Source organism: Tetrahymena thermophila (assembly GCF_000189635.1).
Source record: "Tetrahymena thermophila SB210 genomic scaffold scf_8254600, whole genome shotgun sequence".
In the NCBI taxonomy this organism is placed as follows: Eukaryota; Ciliophora; class Oligohymenophorea; order Hymenostomatida; family Tetrahymenidae; genus Tetrahymena; species Tetrahymena thermophila.
Window position 1 is genome coordinate 618,054 of NW_002476370.1, and position 12,557 is coordinate 630,610.

General features: G+C 21.6%; 4 protein-coding genes across 4 annotated transcripts; all 4 read left to right on the plus strand. All coding sequences in view use genetic code 6, as the record gives it.

Moving 5' to 3' along the window:
* Positions 1-422: 422 nt before the first annotated feature.
* On the plus strand, positions 423-2,271 carry TTHERM_000283749 (GPI transamidase component Gpi16 subunit; the record flags this gene model as incomplete). The annotated part of the gene is made up of 2 exons (XM_012798171.1): positions 423-1,196; positions 1,492-2,271. The coding sequence occupies 2 exons, from the start codon at positions 423-425 to the stop codon at positions 2,269-2,271; spliced, it is 1,554 nt and encodes a 517-aa protein (XP_012653625.1).
* Positions 2,272-4,912: 2,641 nt separating this feature from the next.
* On the plus strand, positions 4,913-6,700 carry TTHERM_00283750 (CCT motif protein; the record flags this gene model as incomplete). The annotated part of the gene is made up of 1 exon (XM_001018231.3): positions 4,913-6,700. One exon carries the CDS (start codon positions 4,913-4,915, stop codon positions 6,698-6,700), a length of 1,788 nt encoding a protein of 595 aa, XP_001018231.1.
* A 1,408-nt stretch (positions 6,701-8,108) lies between these two features.
* On the plus strand, positions 8,109-8,588 carry TTHERM_00283760 (hypothetical protein; the record flags this gene model as incomplete). Its single annotated transcript, XM_001018232.3, has 1 exon — positions 8,109-8,588. The coding sequence occupies one exon, from the start codon at positions 8,109-8,111 to the stop codon at positions 8,586-8,588; it is 480 nt and encodes a 159-aa protein (XP_001018232.1).
* Positions 8,589-9,642: 1,054 nt separating this feature from the next.
* On the plus strand, positions 9,643-10,974 carry TTHERM_00283770 (transmembrane protein, putative; the record flags this gene model as incomplete). Its single annotated transcript, XM_001018233.2, has 1 exon — positions 9,643-10,974. The coding sequence occupies exon 1, from the start codon at positions 9,748-9,750 to the stop codon at positions 10,972-10,974; it is 1,227 nt and encodes a 408-aa protein (XP_001018233.1). The 5' UTR covers positions 9,643-9,747.
* Positions 10,975-12,557: the final 1,583 nt, after the last annotated feature.

Sequence of the window (12,557 nt, forward strand, 5' to 3'; positions counted from 1 at the left end):
TTAAATTTATCTAAAAAATTTATTCAAAATTTAAAATTATTTCTATTATATTTTTATATAATTAGCTTAAATTTATTGAAATGTTATAAAATATTAAATTAGTTATAAAATTTTATATATATAAATTAATCATTTTTAATTCAAAATCAAATAAAAATTACTCTTTTTTGTTTTGATTTATTTTCTATTATTAAAATCTAACAAATTTATTAAAAATAAAAATTGCTCTATTATTTATCTTATTATTCTATTTTTAAAATAATTTTATCTTAAAAAAGCATAAGATTAATTATTATTTTTTTAAGATATATTAAATTTTTGAATTCGATATTAATTAATTTGTTATTATTTTACTTGGTTTATTTTTTAAATAATTATTTATTTTTAAGATAATTAATTAAGATATTAACACGTAATTACCAATGATAGGAAATAAGCAAATATATCTATTAGCAATTTTGATCATTTTTCAAGTAGCAGTTTGCGAACTGCAATCAAAGGAATCTCTTAAATTCTATCCTCTTCAAGATTCAGATAAATCTTTAGCAGTATTTAAATCATCTTACAGCCATGATATAGATTTAAATTCATTATTTAGAGATGAATACATTTTTCCTTCAACTTTGTTAGATAATTTGCATTTAACAAACACAAAAGATTTTGAAATACACGCAGGTTGTGGTTCATTTAATAGCGTTCTCTTTGATAAAGACGCTGCTTTGTTAGATGAAGTAGAATTCCCTATGAATGGAGTTTAGACATTAATTTATGGCGATAATGTATTTTATGAAGCTGGTATAGAAACTTTGAGTGAATTATTCAAATTCTCTCGCTTCAGTATTAAAAGCGAAAACAAATTTGAGTTTTAATCTAGCTTTGCATCTACTAAAGAATTTAAAAATAAATTTATCTTTGCATAAGACCCAACAGACTACATTTGTTCAGATAATATTGAAAAATTGAAGAAATATCTCCCTTGTTTAGGTAATAAGGGTGTTTTCGATTTAATTGATTAAACAACACTTTTCAGATCTAGTTATGTAGGTATTGTAATCAAAGTTAAAATTGAAAAAAATAGGGTAAACTTGAGCTTATAAGTTGTTTCTGAGTTTTTAAATAGCTAAAAAGATGCAATATTTGTTTCTAACAAATACGTTGAAGCTTGTCCCTACATTTAAGACTCTGCCATCATATCAGTAATTCTACTATTTTATAAATTAATAAAGCAATATCAATAAAATCAGCTATAAATGTTTAATATAATCACAAAAATATGATATATCAAAGCATAAACAATAATGTTTTAAAATAATAGATAGCTTTTTAAATTTTATAAAAATGTTTCATTAATAAAATGAGTATTTTAAGAAAATTTATAATAAGATTTTTAATAAGCATAAAATAAATTTTACTATTTATTTCGTATATGAACTAAAAATTAAATAAAATAGAAAAGCATTATTTATATTTATATTATTTATTGAAAATTAGGGTGATTAAAAAATTGAAGCTAGCAACAAGAGAATTGAAAATACAAATGAAACCTCTGAAAATGAAACATCAATGGCAAAACTAGTCTACAAGAGATTATCAAGCATAGAATTACCTGAAAAGCAAAAGAAAAACGGAAAATAGCTTCATAAACTTAATTTAATTAAGTCTAAGAGATTTATGAAGAATAATTGGTATTATCATGAAGATGCATTAGTCCATACTATTAAAAATAGAAGTGATAAATATACTCTAGATGTCGAAACAGCAGAATATCTTAACTATTATTTTTACCCCGTATTTTCTTAAGTCAAAGTATCTATAGACGGCGTTAACCTTTTAGAGAAAGATCCTTACAACAAATCAATTCTTTCTTTTGAAAGATTGAGTAACAACAATGTCTTGTTTAAAATAAAAGTTGAACTTAAACCAAACCAAGAAGTTAGTATTGTTATTCCTATGATTAAAATGATGAAATCATTCGAAAATTATCCCTATGATCCTTAAAGAGGTCACGATATTATAGCTGTCCCTATTATCTACAGAATCAAAGAGCAAAATTCTGAGTATGGATAAACCCCTGTCATTAAAATTTCAGCTAATACAGTTGCATTCTTACCAGAACCTGATTTTTCTATGCCCTTTAACATTATTACTTTTGTCTGTGTACTTATGGGATACATTTTCCTCTAAATTTTCAGACTATCCACTGAAAAGGTTAATTCAGAAGGTCATGATGATAACATCCTTAAGAAAATACTTGATTTATTTAGAAAGTGAGAGTGTAGATAATATATTTTATTTGTTTTACTACTGTATTTTAAGAAATAACCATTTATTCATTTTCTTTAAAAAATCATCTAAATTTGATTAAAAAATTGTTCAATCCAATTAAAAAAAATATTTTCGTTATTTTATGATTATTTTATGAATAACTTAATTTTAAATATTAATTTTACAATTTTAAAATATTTTACAAAAATTTTATCTTTGTGAAATTTATCTAAGATTGTGAATGATTATTTTAAATTCATAAATTTTCTAGAAAATTATCTTTCTTATTTAAAAATTAAAGATTTTTGGTAATATATTTTTGCAAATAAAAGCAAATATTTTAAGGTATAAACAGATAATTGTAGTGTTAAAAATAAATGATAAACTTTACTTAATTTTTTATTGTCTGAATGGTTCTAGAAATATAGAATATTTAGGAGATAAAATAAATGCATATGTAAGCAAGCTTAAATTAATACAAAAATAAGCCTTTTTAGCTTACTAATTTAGATTACAGGTTAATATTTAATGAAATTTCTGGAATTGAATCATTTATCTATTTTTAATTTTATCATCAAGCTTTTTAGAAATTTCTGGAGAGACAAATTTTAAATTTTATTTATTCTTTTATTTAAGCATAAAATTCCCATTTGAGAAGTTGAAAATAAATTTTGAAGATAAAAATTTGTTTACTAAGGAATAAATAGATTTGTTGTTTTAAACAAAATTACTTGTGAAATTTGCTTTTTAAGAAATGGACAGGTATGAATATCTTTTTTTGATAAGAAGAATCCAGAAAAAAATAAATAGATAAATGATGATATTGTGTGGTAGATCTTACGTAATTAGTATACTATGAAAATATTACGATATTTAGATTAAATATTTGGTCAATAAAAAATTTATGCGATATCTCCCTCCTTCTTATGCATTCAATTTAATTTCAAAATATCTAAATATCTATTCAAGCTTGAAAGTGAGATCTAGAGAAAAATTCTTAAGAAAATACTTCCAACAATAAAAAATTAACAAAAAGTGTGAGGTAAAAAATCATCTGATTAAAAATATTAAAAGATATAAGATAAATAGTATATATTCACAAAGATATAAGCAAACAGACAATTAAATCGAAAGATAGCACCTATCACTTTAAATTATTTTTAGAATTAATATAGACAAAGTAGCAAATATGTAATTTTTTTCAATTTAATTTAATAGAATAAACACAAGAGATTATTATAAAATCTGATATATTACAAAATTTATTCTTTGCGACTATCATTTTTATTAATTACTGTTATCGAATATTGCAAGCCCTCCAGGTTAAGCAAAAGGCAGGATTAAAATTTTTTATATGTGAAGTTAATTAACATTCAATAAATAACTTTCTCGATTGTTTGATATTGATTGATAAAGAAAACATTTATTTTGTAGTTTTCAGTTTAATATGAGCTATTTTTGAATTAAAATAATTTAATTTATATTTTGGTACGACTTCCACTGTACTTATGCACACTTTTTATTACATAAAAGGTTGATGGTGTATACTTAAAATTATATTTATGGAATATTAAGTATCTTGATATTATACAAATTATAACTAAGAAGTTTGCTTGGTACCTCAAAAAGAAAAGTGGCTATGAAAATCAAAGAATTTAAAAATATTTAGAATAGTAAAAGATTTAGTTTTAATGTACTTTGCATCATTCTTAATAGAATTTTTAAAGATAAAGCAAAAATAAATAAGAAAAATATTCATATAATTTTTTCAATAATTTTTTAGTTTTGAAAGGTAGATCAAACTAAAAAAAATAATAATAATAAAATTAATATATATGGGATTGAAATTTTTATGTAGGTAAATGTGGTTTTTGATGAAAAAAGCAATTAATTGATAGAAGGTAAAAATTAATTAATTCTACGAAATGAAAGACAAAGGTTAACTTAAAGATAAGTAAAGATCAAAACCAAACAAAAATCACTGATAAAAAAACTATAAAAGTAAAAATAAAATCTTGTTTCAGAAATGTGTTTTGAATACAATCGAGCAAGCAAGTAATTAATTAGCTTAAGTTTATCAATGAGGAATTGTAAAATTTATTTTTGTTAGATTTTCATGTAAGTAATAAGAAATTAAAAGGAATATTAGAATTTAAAAAGAAAAACAAAAAAACAAAAAAGAGATCACAACAACAAAAAATTTACCTTAAATATTATTTATTAAAATTCACTTTGAATTGATTATAAAATAATTAATTAGTGAGAAAAGAGATTTTTAAGCAATCAAAGCAACAAATAAATAGTCAAACAAATTCATATATTTATATATAAACAATTTATAGTCTGGCTAATAATTAATTACTTACAAATAATTTTGAAAGTTGTTCATTCACATAAATTAGATTCAAAGAATCACTCATCTCTATCTATCTATCTTCTGCTGCAATCTGACTAAGTCCTATCCAACAACTACAACGGAAGTCTAGATACGAGATCATTCACTATTGATTAATTTCTCACTTCTCTAATCTATCATCCACCAATTATCCCATTCTCTTTTAGCTCTTAGCTTTATTTAATTTAAGTTAATAGACGATTTTAATCGCTATTTAAATAATCCTCAGCAATTATAATTATTTATATCAAAATGGATCCATTCACAGGAATCACACCTGAGAAACCTACTAAGGGATTTTCTTACTTTGAAAAGAATCCTACCACTGAATAGATATTTAAGAGAAGAAAGTTGTCTGAATATTCGTCAACCTTTTAAAACAACAATCCTCACACAAACTACCATTATAGTAGCAGCAACCACAACAACAACAATAATAACTCTTCTTTGCATTCTTCTATTGATGAATATACTTATTCAATGCAGAATTGTGACAGTAGTCGCAGTAGTAGCAGTAACAATAATAATAACAACAGCTACTAACCCTCCTTGAATTTTATAAATACATTTTCTAGCTAGAAGTAGCCAGATTCTGTCATTTAATAGCTTTCTGTTTCAAAACAAAAAGCTTAAGGTGAGCAACAAAAAAATTTTCCAACATCTTTTTAGCCTAGTAAGAAGTAAAGCTGCATTAATAAAAGCAAAACTAGTTTAAAGGACTTTCTTAACTCCTCTCCAAACTCATAGACATTAGCTTAAAATCTTTAAAACCAAGATTGCAATCTAAATTCTTACAAAGAAAATCGTTCAAAAACCTAATCGTCTACAAGTATTAATAACACAAATCTCTTTGATTACAACAATTATTTCTTTTAGCAATTGTTGAACTAAAACAATTCACAATAAGGAAATTCATAAAATGATAGTTAAACAGACAGAAAGAGTTTTGATTCTCTCCTACAGGCTTCATTTCAAAACCTATCTATAAATGAAAGTAATTATAACCCATAATAGCAATAATAGCCTACTTAAGATGCTTATTTCTCCCAAAAAAGGCAAAGTATAATTACTATACCCAAAGTAATAAAATCCTAAGCACCTTAATACTTCTAAATGAATTCTAAGCAAGATGAGATTTCTACATCATAAATTAAATAGAATTAAGTAATAACAGCAAGTTCTTTAAATAATATAATCTTAAGCAAATCTTAGTAAGACAAAGATAAGGCTAGGTAAGCAACTTAAAAGATGCAAAATTAAGCAGTTATTTCAAGCTAAATAGAAAATGATATTCTCTACTAGCATATAAATGAAGAAATCGAAGAGTAATCTCAGTAGAGTGAACATTCGTTAAGAGATTTGATCGAGGAGCAGGGTTTTGAATAATATCTTAAAAAAATAGAAGCAAAGAACTTTGAATCCAAAGAAAGAAACAGTTTTCTTTTAGAAGATAAGGAATTTTAGCAATCGGCAATACGTGGAAGACTTTCTTTAGGAGAAAATTGCCCATTAAAGGCTTTAAAGAAGTAATTTCCTATAATCTTCCCTGTAGGAATTCCAATAATGGGATAACTTAGTAAATTGTTTAATTTTGAGGAATAAGAAGATGAATAAGAAATAAAACAAAGTCTATAGAAAATAAGTAAACCAGATAGCTTATTCATTTAAGATGAACTTTTAGATAATCAAAAATAATAATTTAGCAATCAAATCCACATATAAGAGTAATAAGATGATCCTTTATTTATAGGAAATCTAACTAAAGATGAGAGAAGAGAAAAGGTTGAAAAATATTTAGAAAAGAAAAAAAATCGCAAATGGAAAAGCATTCGTTATAATATCCGTAAGAATTTAGCAGATTAAAGAGAACGTATTCAAGGAAGATTTGTAAAGCAAAAAAACAGTAGATTTAACTTCGATTTATTAGATGCTTAATATTTAAAATAACTCTCTAAGGAATGCGATAAAATGCGTTTGATTGACATGTCTCACAATACTGATAACTCTTTTGACATCTAAAATCACTCATTTGATAGTTGAAATCAAAAAAAATGTATATAAACCCAATTAGATAATAAAAAGCAAATTATAAAATAAATCAGCATCATAACCAAATTACTAACAAAATAAATTAAAAAAATAATTAAATAACTAAATAAATAAAATTAAATAATTTTTCTTAAAATATTTATTAAAGAATAATTTCAAATTAAAATTTTCATATAAAATTTCATAATTACCATTAAAATTATTAATTTATAACATACATTTCCATGAGAAATCATAATAAATAGATATATAAATAAATATTCTACGTTTAGATAAAGAATTTTGAAATTTTGACTCTAAGTGAGTTAAATAAATTAAATGTATTTGAAATTCATTTATTTAGTCAATTAGAAAATAAGTAAATAAGTAAGTAAGTTATTCACTAATTAGATTTACTTTTCCATGGTTAAAGAATTATAATAAATAAAGTTTCATTTCTTACAATAATTATTTATATTTTTATTATATTTTAAATTGTATATAATGTACTAAATAAATTTTACATCTTTTAAATTTATAAAATTTATAACCTCAAATTTAATAAATGTCTCAAAATTTACTTATCATTAAAAAAAATTTTAAATTTATGTTTTATGTTGATTTACAATAAATTTAATTATTTAAATTCTTGAAAAATTAGAGAAATTGAAATTTAAAACTTGAATAGATAGATATTTAATTAATAAATAAATAAAATCAAAAAGGAAATTTAACAAAGGAAAAGTGAAAATTGTTTAAGTTTTTTTGTTTGAAAATGAAATTATTTAGAATATATTTTTAAATTTCCTAATGCAAGCTTAAACAAAGTTTAAAATATTTTTTAATATGCAAATTATCATGTGATTCACCAAATATTTTTCAAAAAGAAAATATTTAAAAAATATAATTTTAATTTTTAATTTAATTTTTTTAAAAATTATTATAATATAATTCGATTTGAATGATTTTAAATCAAATTTCAATTCATGTTAATAATTTTCAAAAATCTATGCTGAGAATGTTAATAAGTTTGACAGAAAATTTTCAGTTTAATAAATAAATAAATTAAAAATATACATATATTAAGTGTTTAATCAATCTTATTCATTATTGATAACCTAAATTTTATTATAGAATTTATTATTTATAAAAAAAGTTTTTGATTTTTATGAAAAAACTTTATAAAGTAGATAAATATTGCTAAAATAATATATTTTATTATAAGGAAATCTAATTTATTTGTAACCGTTTTGAATTTATCAAATTAAAAGGAGCGAAAAACGGAATTCAAATTAAATTTTATATTACGTTTTTATGTTTAATATATATTTTTATTATTATATCAGATAATAATTAGATTTTTAAAAACAAACAAATTGACTTATAAATATAAAAGCGAAAAAGACAATTATTTTCTAAAATGAGCACACCATCACTATAAGATTTAGTAAATGCAATACATTACACCTACGATACAGTAGGTTAAACTACAGCACCTTTAAATTGTAACAGCTATGATTGCAAGGCTTTTGAAGCATTTAGATAAATATGTGGTGCCAATTAATATACTACTAGTCGTCTCTATAGTTACAACGAGGCACTAAAACTTCTACAAAAATTCAACTCAACATTTTTACCACCAAATTATTTTGATGGTAACGATATAAGATAATTCTTAAATAAAGCTTAATATTCGCAAAATGATTCAATTCCATATGATGATTTATGCTGTATTGTTAAGAGAATCCTAGTTAGTTTATCTTAAAAAATCATGTAAAAGCAATCTAATTCAAACCCTGTACTAAGAGATAATGTAAATGAAGCTAGCGATGTAATGAATGATGTTACATGTCATGGGTATGACTTAAATACTGATTACTTTGCTGAATAGGACTTATGAATGAAAGTAACATATCTAAAAAATGTTTATTTTTTTGTAAAATAATATTTTTTATCAGTTTAATTTATAGATTAATCCTAATAAATGTTTCAATAATATTGATTTTATTTATGGTTCATTTCAAATTTATGATCGCCAATTTAGTAGAAACAAAACTATTAATGACCTTATATTGAAATTTATTAAAATATATTATTTAAAATAACAAAAAAATTAAATATATATTATAAAGCTTTTTTAGCTTATATTATGAATGAATATTCATAATATATCTTCTTAATATAGTGAAAATAATAATATACTGTTTTTTATTAAAGCTTTTTATTTTTTATTTTCGATTTAGACATATATATAATTAAATTTTTTAGTATTTTTCCAGTAGTTATTAATACTTTTTCATAAAAATAAATATGCACTTAATATTTGTTAATTACTTTTTTTACTTACCAATAGAGACTTAAAAAATATACATAAAAATATCTAAATTTTCTGTTTTAGATATAAAAAGTAGAAATTAGTTAATTCTTATGATTAATTTTTTTAAAAATATTACACTTAATCAAAGACCAACCATTTAAAATTCATTTTTTTACTTTTGAATTAGATTTTTTAACAAAAATTATTGTTGATTTCATTTTAAATTAAATATCAACATTTTTAATTCATTATTTATCAATTAAATAAAGCAAAAATTATAATTATTATTCTTAATCATTCTATATTTTAGGTAGTTTTTTATCAAAGTTTTCTATAGAAAATAAATAAAAAAAATATACTTTCATATTATATAATAAATAATCATTTTTTTTAACAATAAGCTTAAAATTTATTTAAATAAGCTCATTTATATTAACTCTAGTTTTTTCATCATTATTATTATTATTATTTTAATTAATAAAATGTCATTTTTAAGTTGTGGGTCTTTCAAAAATCATTCAATTTAAAAAATGTTTTTTACATAACTAAATATATATTTATTTATTTAATAATTAATATAGTCTATATTTTATATCCCTGCCTGCCTCATCCAATATAATTTCATAGAAAGAATATAAAAGCTTAAGTTTTTGATTAAAAAATATAATCTTTGTTATTAATAAAAAATATAATTCATTTGAAAAGAATAGCAAGTATAAGTATCAATTTAAATAATATCAAAATGCAATACGATAGAAAAGATATTGAGAACAATCCTGACAATTTAATTGTTATGGATGATGATACACATGACTTAAAGCCATAATAAGATAAGAATTAAAATATAGGTTATATTCCTTCTGGATAGCCTGTTTAAGAAGAAGATAATCAATTGAAATAAAATGCAAAAAATTAGTATTAAGGGAATTAAAATAATTGGAATTATGGCAACAACAATTATTATGGAGTTGGCCTTTAAGTAGAGAATTTAACTTTAGAACCGAAGCAACCGTATTAAAATTTCTACTCTCCCTTTTAGAGTAGCTTTCAGCCATTAAATTAAAAACCTAATGGTTAAGTATAAGGGACTTAAATAAATTAATTTGGAATGCCTGCTCCTTATGCAGGTGGATTTTATGGAAGCGATAATTAGGGAGGTATGGTTATGCCAGGAATTCCAGTTCAGGTAGCTGAGCAACCACAAATAAACTAAAATATTGCAGGTTTAGGTTAAAATGCAATTGTAGTTATTGATGGCGACTAATAAATAAGATAGCAACTTATTTTTAGAATAAGAAAGAATACAAAATGGTTCACAGGATGCAACGCTTGCTTTACAATTTTGCTGGTAATTAATTTACTGAACAAGATAAGTCTATATAACAGTAGTGACGATTCTTCTTCCAGTGATAAATCATCAACCGGATTCGGGAGTATAAATAATAATTCTAATGATGGAGATTCCCCAAATAACCTTTTGCGTGCTTCAGCTGTTATTTCTATTATAGAATATATTTTATGGTTCATATTTATTATCCTTGCTATTCATGGATTAACTAGCAGTAAACTCCACTTTGTTAGATATTATATCAAGGGTTTGATTTTATGCATTTGTATGGAAATTTTAGCTAACATTCTTATATTTGCAGGGTTCGGTGATTAATCTGGAGTAAAGAAAGTGTCTTATGTAATAATTTTCATTCTTACTTTACTCATTCTATATTCCTTTATAAAGAATGCCAAGAATTTGCTATTTGATATAGAGTAATATAAAACTAAATTTGGTGGAAATCCCATCAGTGATTAGTTACAACCAGCAGTTCCTCCTGTTGGAGTTTACAATTAATAAATGGTTAATGCTAACATGAATAATAACTACATATAGAATCCATAATAAGTATAATAAAGATATTAATATGAAAATGGGAATGGAATAAATTAATATAACAATCATGGAGCTCGTTTGTGATTTATTAATTAAATTCATTTTCTAAACTTATTTTTCAAAATTATTCATCATCAGTATATCTATCTTAATTATTAAAATCTATTTCTTAATCAATACTCTTCAAATAAATATTATTAAAATTTAGCTTAGGCCTTTGGTATTTTTTATTTTTTAGCAAGTAAAATTAATTAATTAGTTGATTGCTATTTATATGTTTCCATTCAATTTGTCAAAAGTTTATATTTTTTCTTTATTTAGTTTTTTGCAAAAACCTTCTTTCTTCCAAACTAAATTTAACTTTTTTTTGTTTGTTTTTATGCATGTGTGTGTATTTGCATATGTAAATTATTATTGAGTAAAAAAATAGACAATTTGTTCTACAACATACTAAATAATTTAAAATTTATATTTTTAATTCAAGCTGATAAGTAATTAATCAGATACTAATTGTTTGTTATTTTTTAAGTTTACTTAATTAATGTTAATATTGCCTATAAAAAATATTGACTTGTTTGAATTCATTAAATATGACTTAAAATTTCAATTCTTTTTCTCTTTAAGAAATAAAATAAATAACTAATTTTTTAAATGCTATTAAATATTTCTTATACTTTTTTTTGCATTAAAAAATTAAGAAAGACAATTTATATTTCATTTTCAAATGTTTAAAAATAAATATTAAACATACATAAGTAAGTAATGATTTGTGAAAAAAAAATTAATGGAAACTTTTATGGCTTACTCTTTTAATATTAATTAAATTTAATTAATTTTGAATTTTTTTACTCTTAAGATGAAATAAAAAATTAAAGTTGAATATGTCTAACAAAATATTTTTTTAAAAATGATTAAAAAATTTAAATCTAATTAAAAATCACTAAATTTATTTCTAGTTTTATGTGATATAATTATCAATTATTTTACAATAATATTCTTTATTTGAAAATTAGAGTTAAATTACCTGATTTATTTAAATGCTTTAATATCTAATTAATTTATATCTTAAAATCAATTTTAAAGTTTTTTAAGATTAAAAATTACATCTCATCGATAAATTTTCTCATTAATACAAATAAAAAATAATTTAAATAAGTATTATTTTATTTGTTATAAAAGCATTGAATAGACAGACTCAAGAAGTTTTATCATTTAATAAAAAATATTTTCATTTATTTTTAAAGATTTTGAGAATTGCTTATTTTTATTTATTATCCTTTTCTTTTGAGCAGAATATACATTTGAACATTTTCAGTAATTTTAAGTAAAATTATTGTTTAAACCATAAAAACAAATTGTAATTCCTCTTTTATAGTTAACTTAAAATACTTCAAAGATAAAATATAAATTCTTAATAAAATTTTTGATGAAAATTAATAATTTAGGATTATTTTTCATGATTTTCAATCATCTTTCTAAGGTATTAACACAAAATATAAATTAATAAAATTCATCTTTTAATATTAATTATTTTAAAAACATAATTTATTTTATCTTACAATCAATTTTTCAACAGATGTTTTTAATATTTTAAAATTGCATTTTTATAATTATAAAATCTGAATAAATTTGTTTTAAAAAATTAAATAATTTATTTAATATTTCTT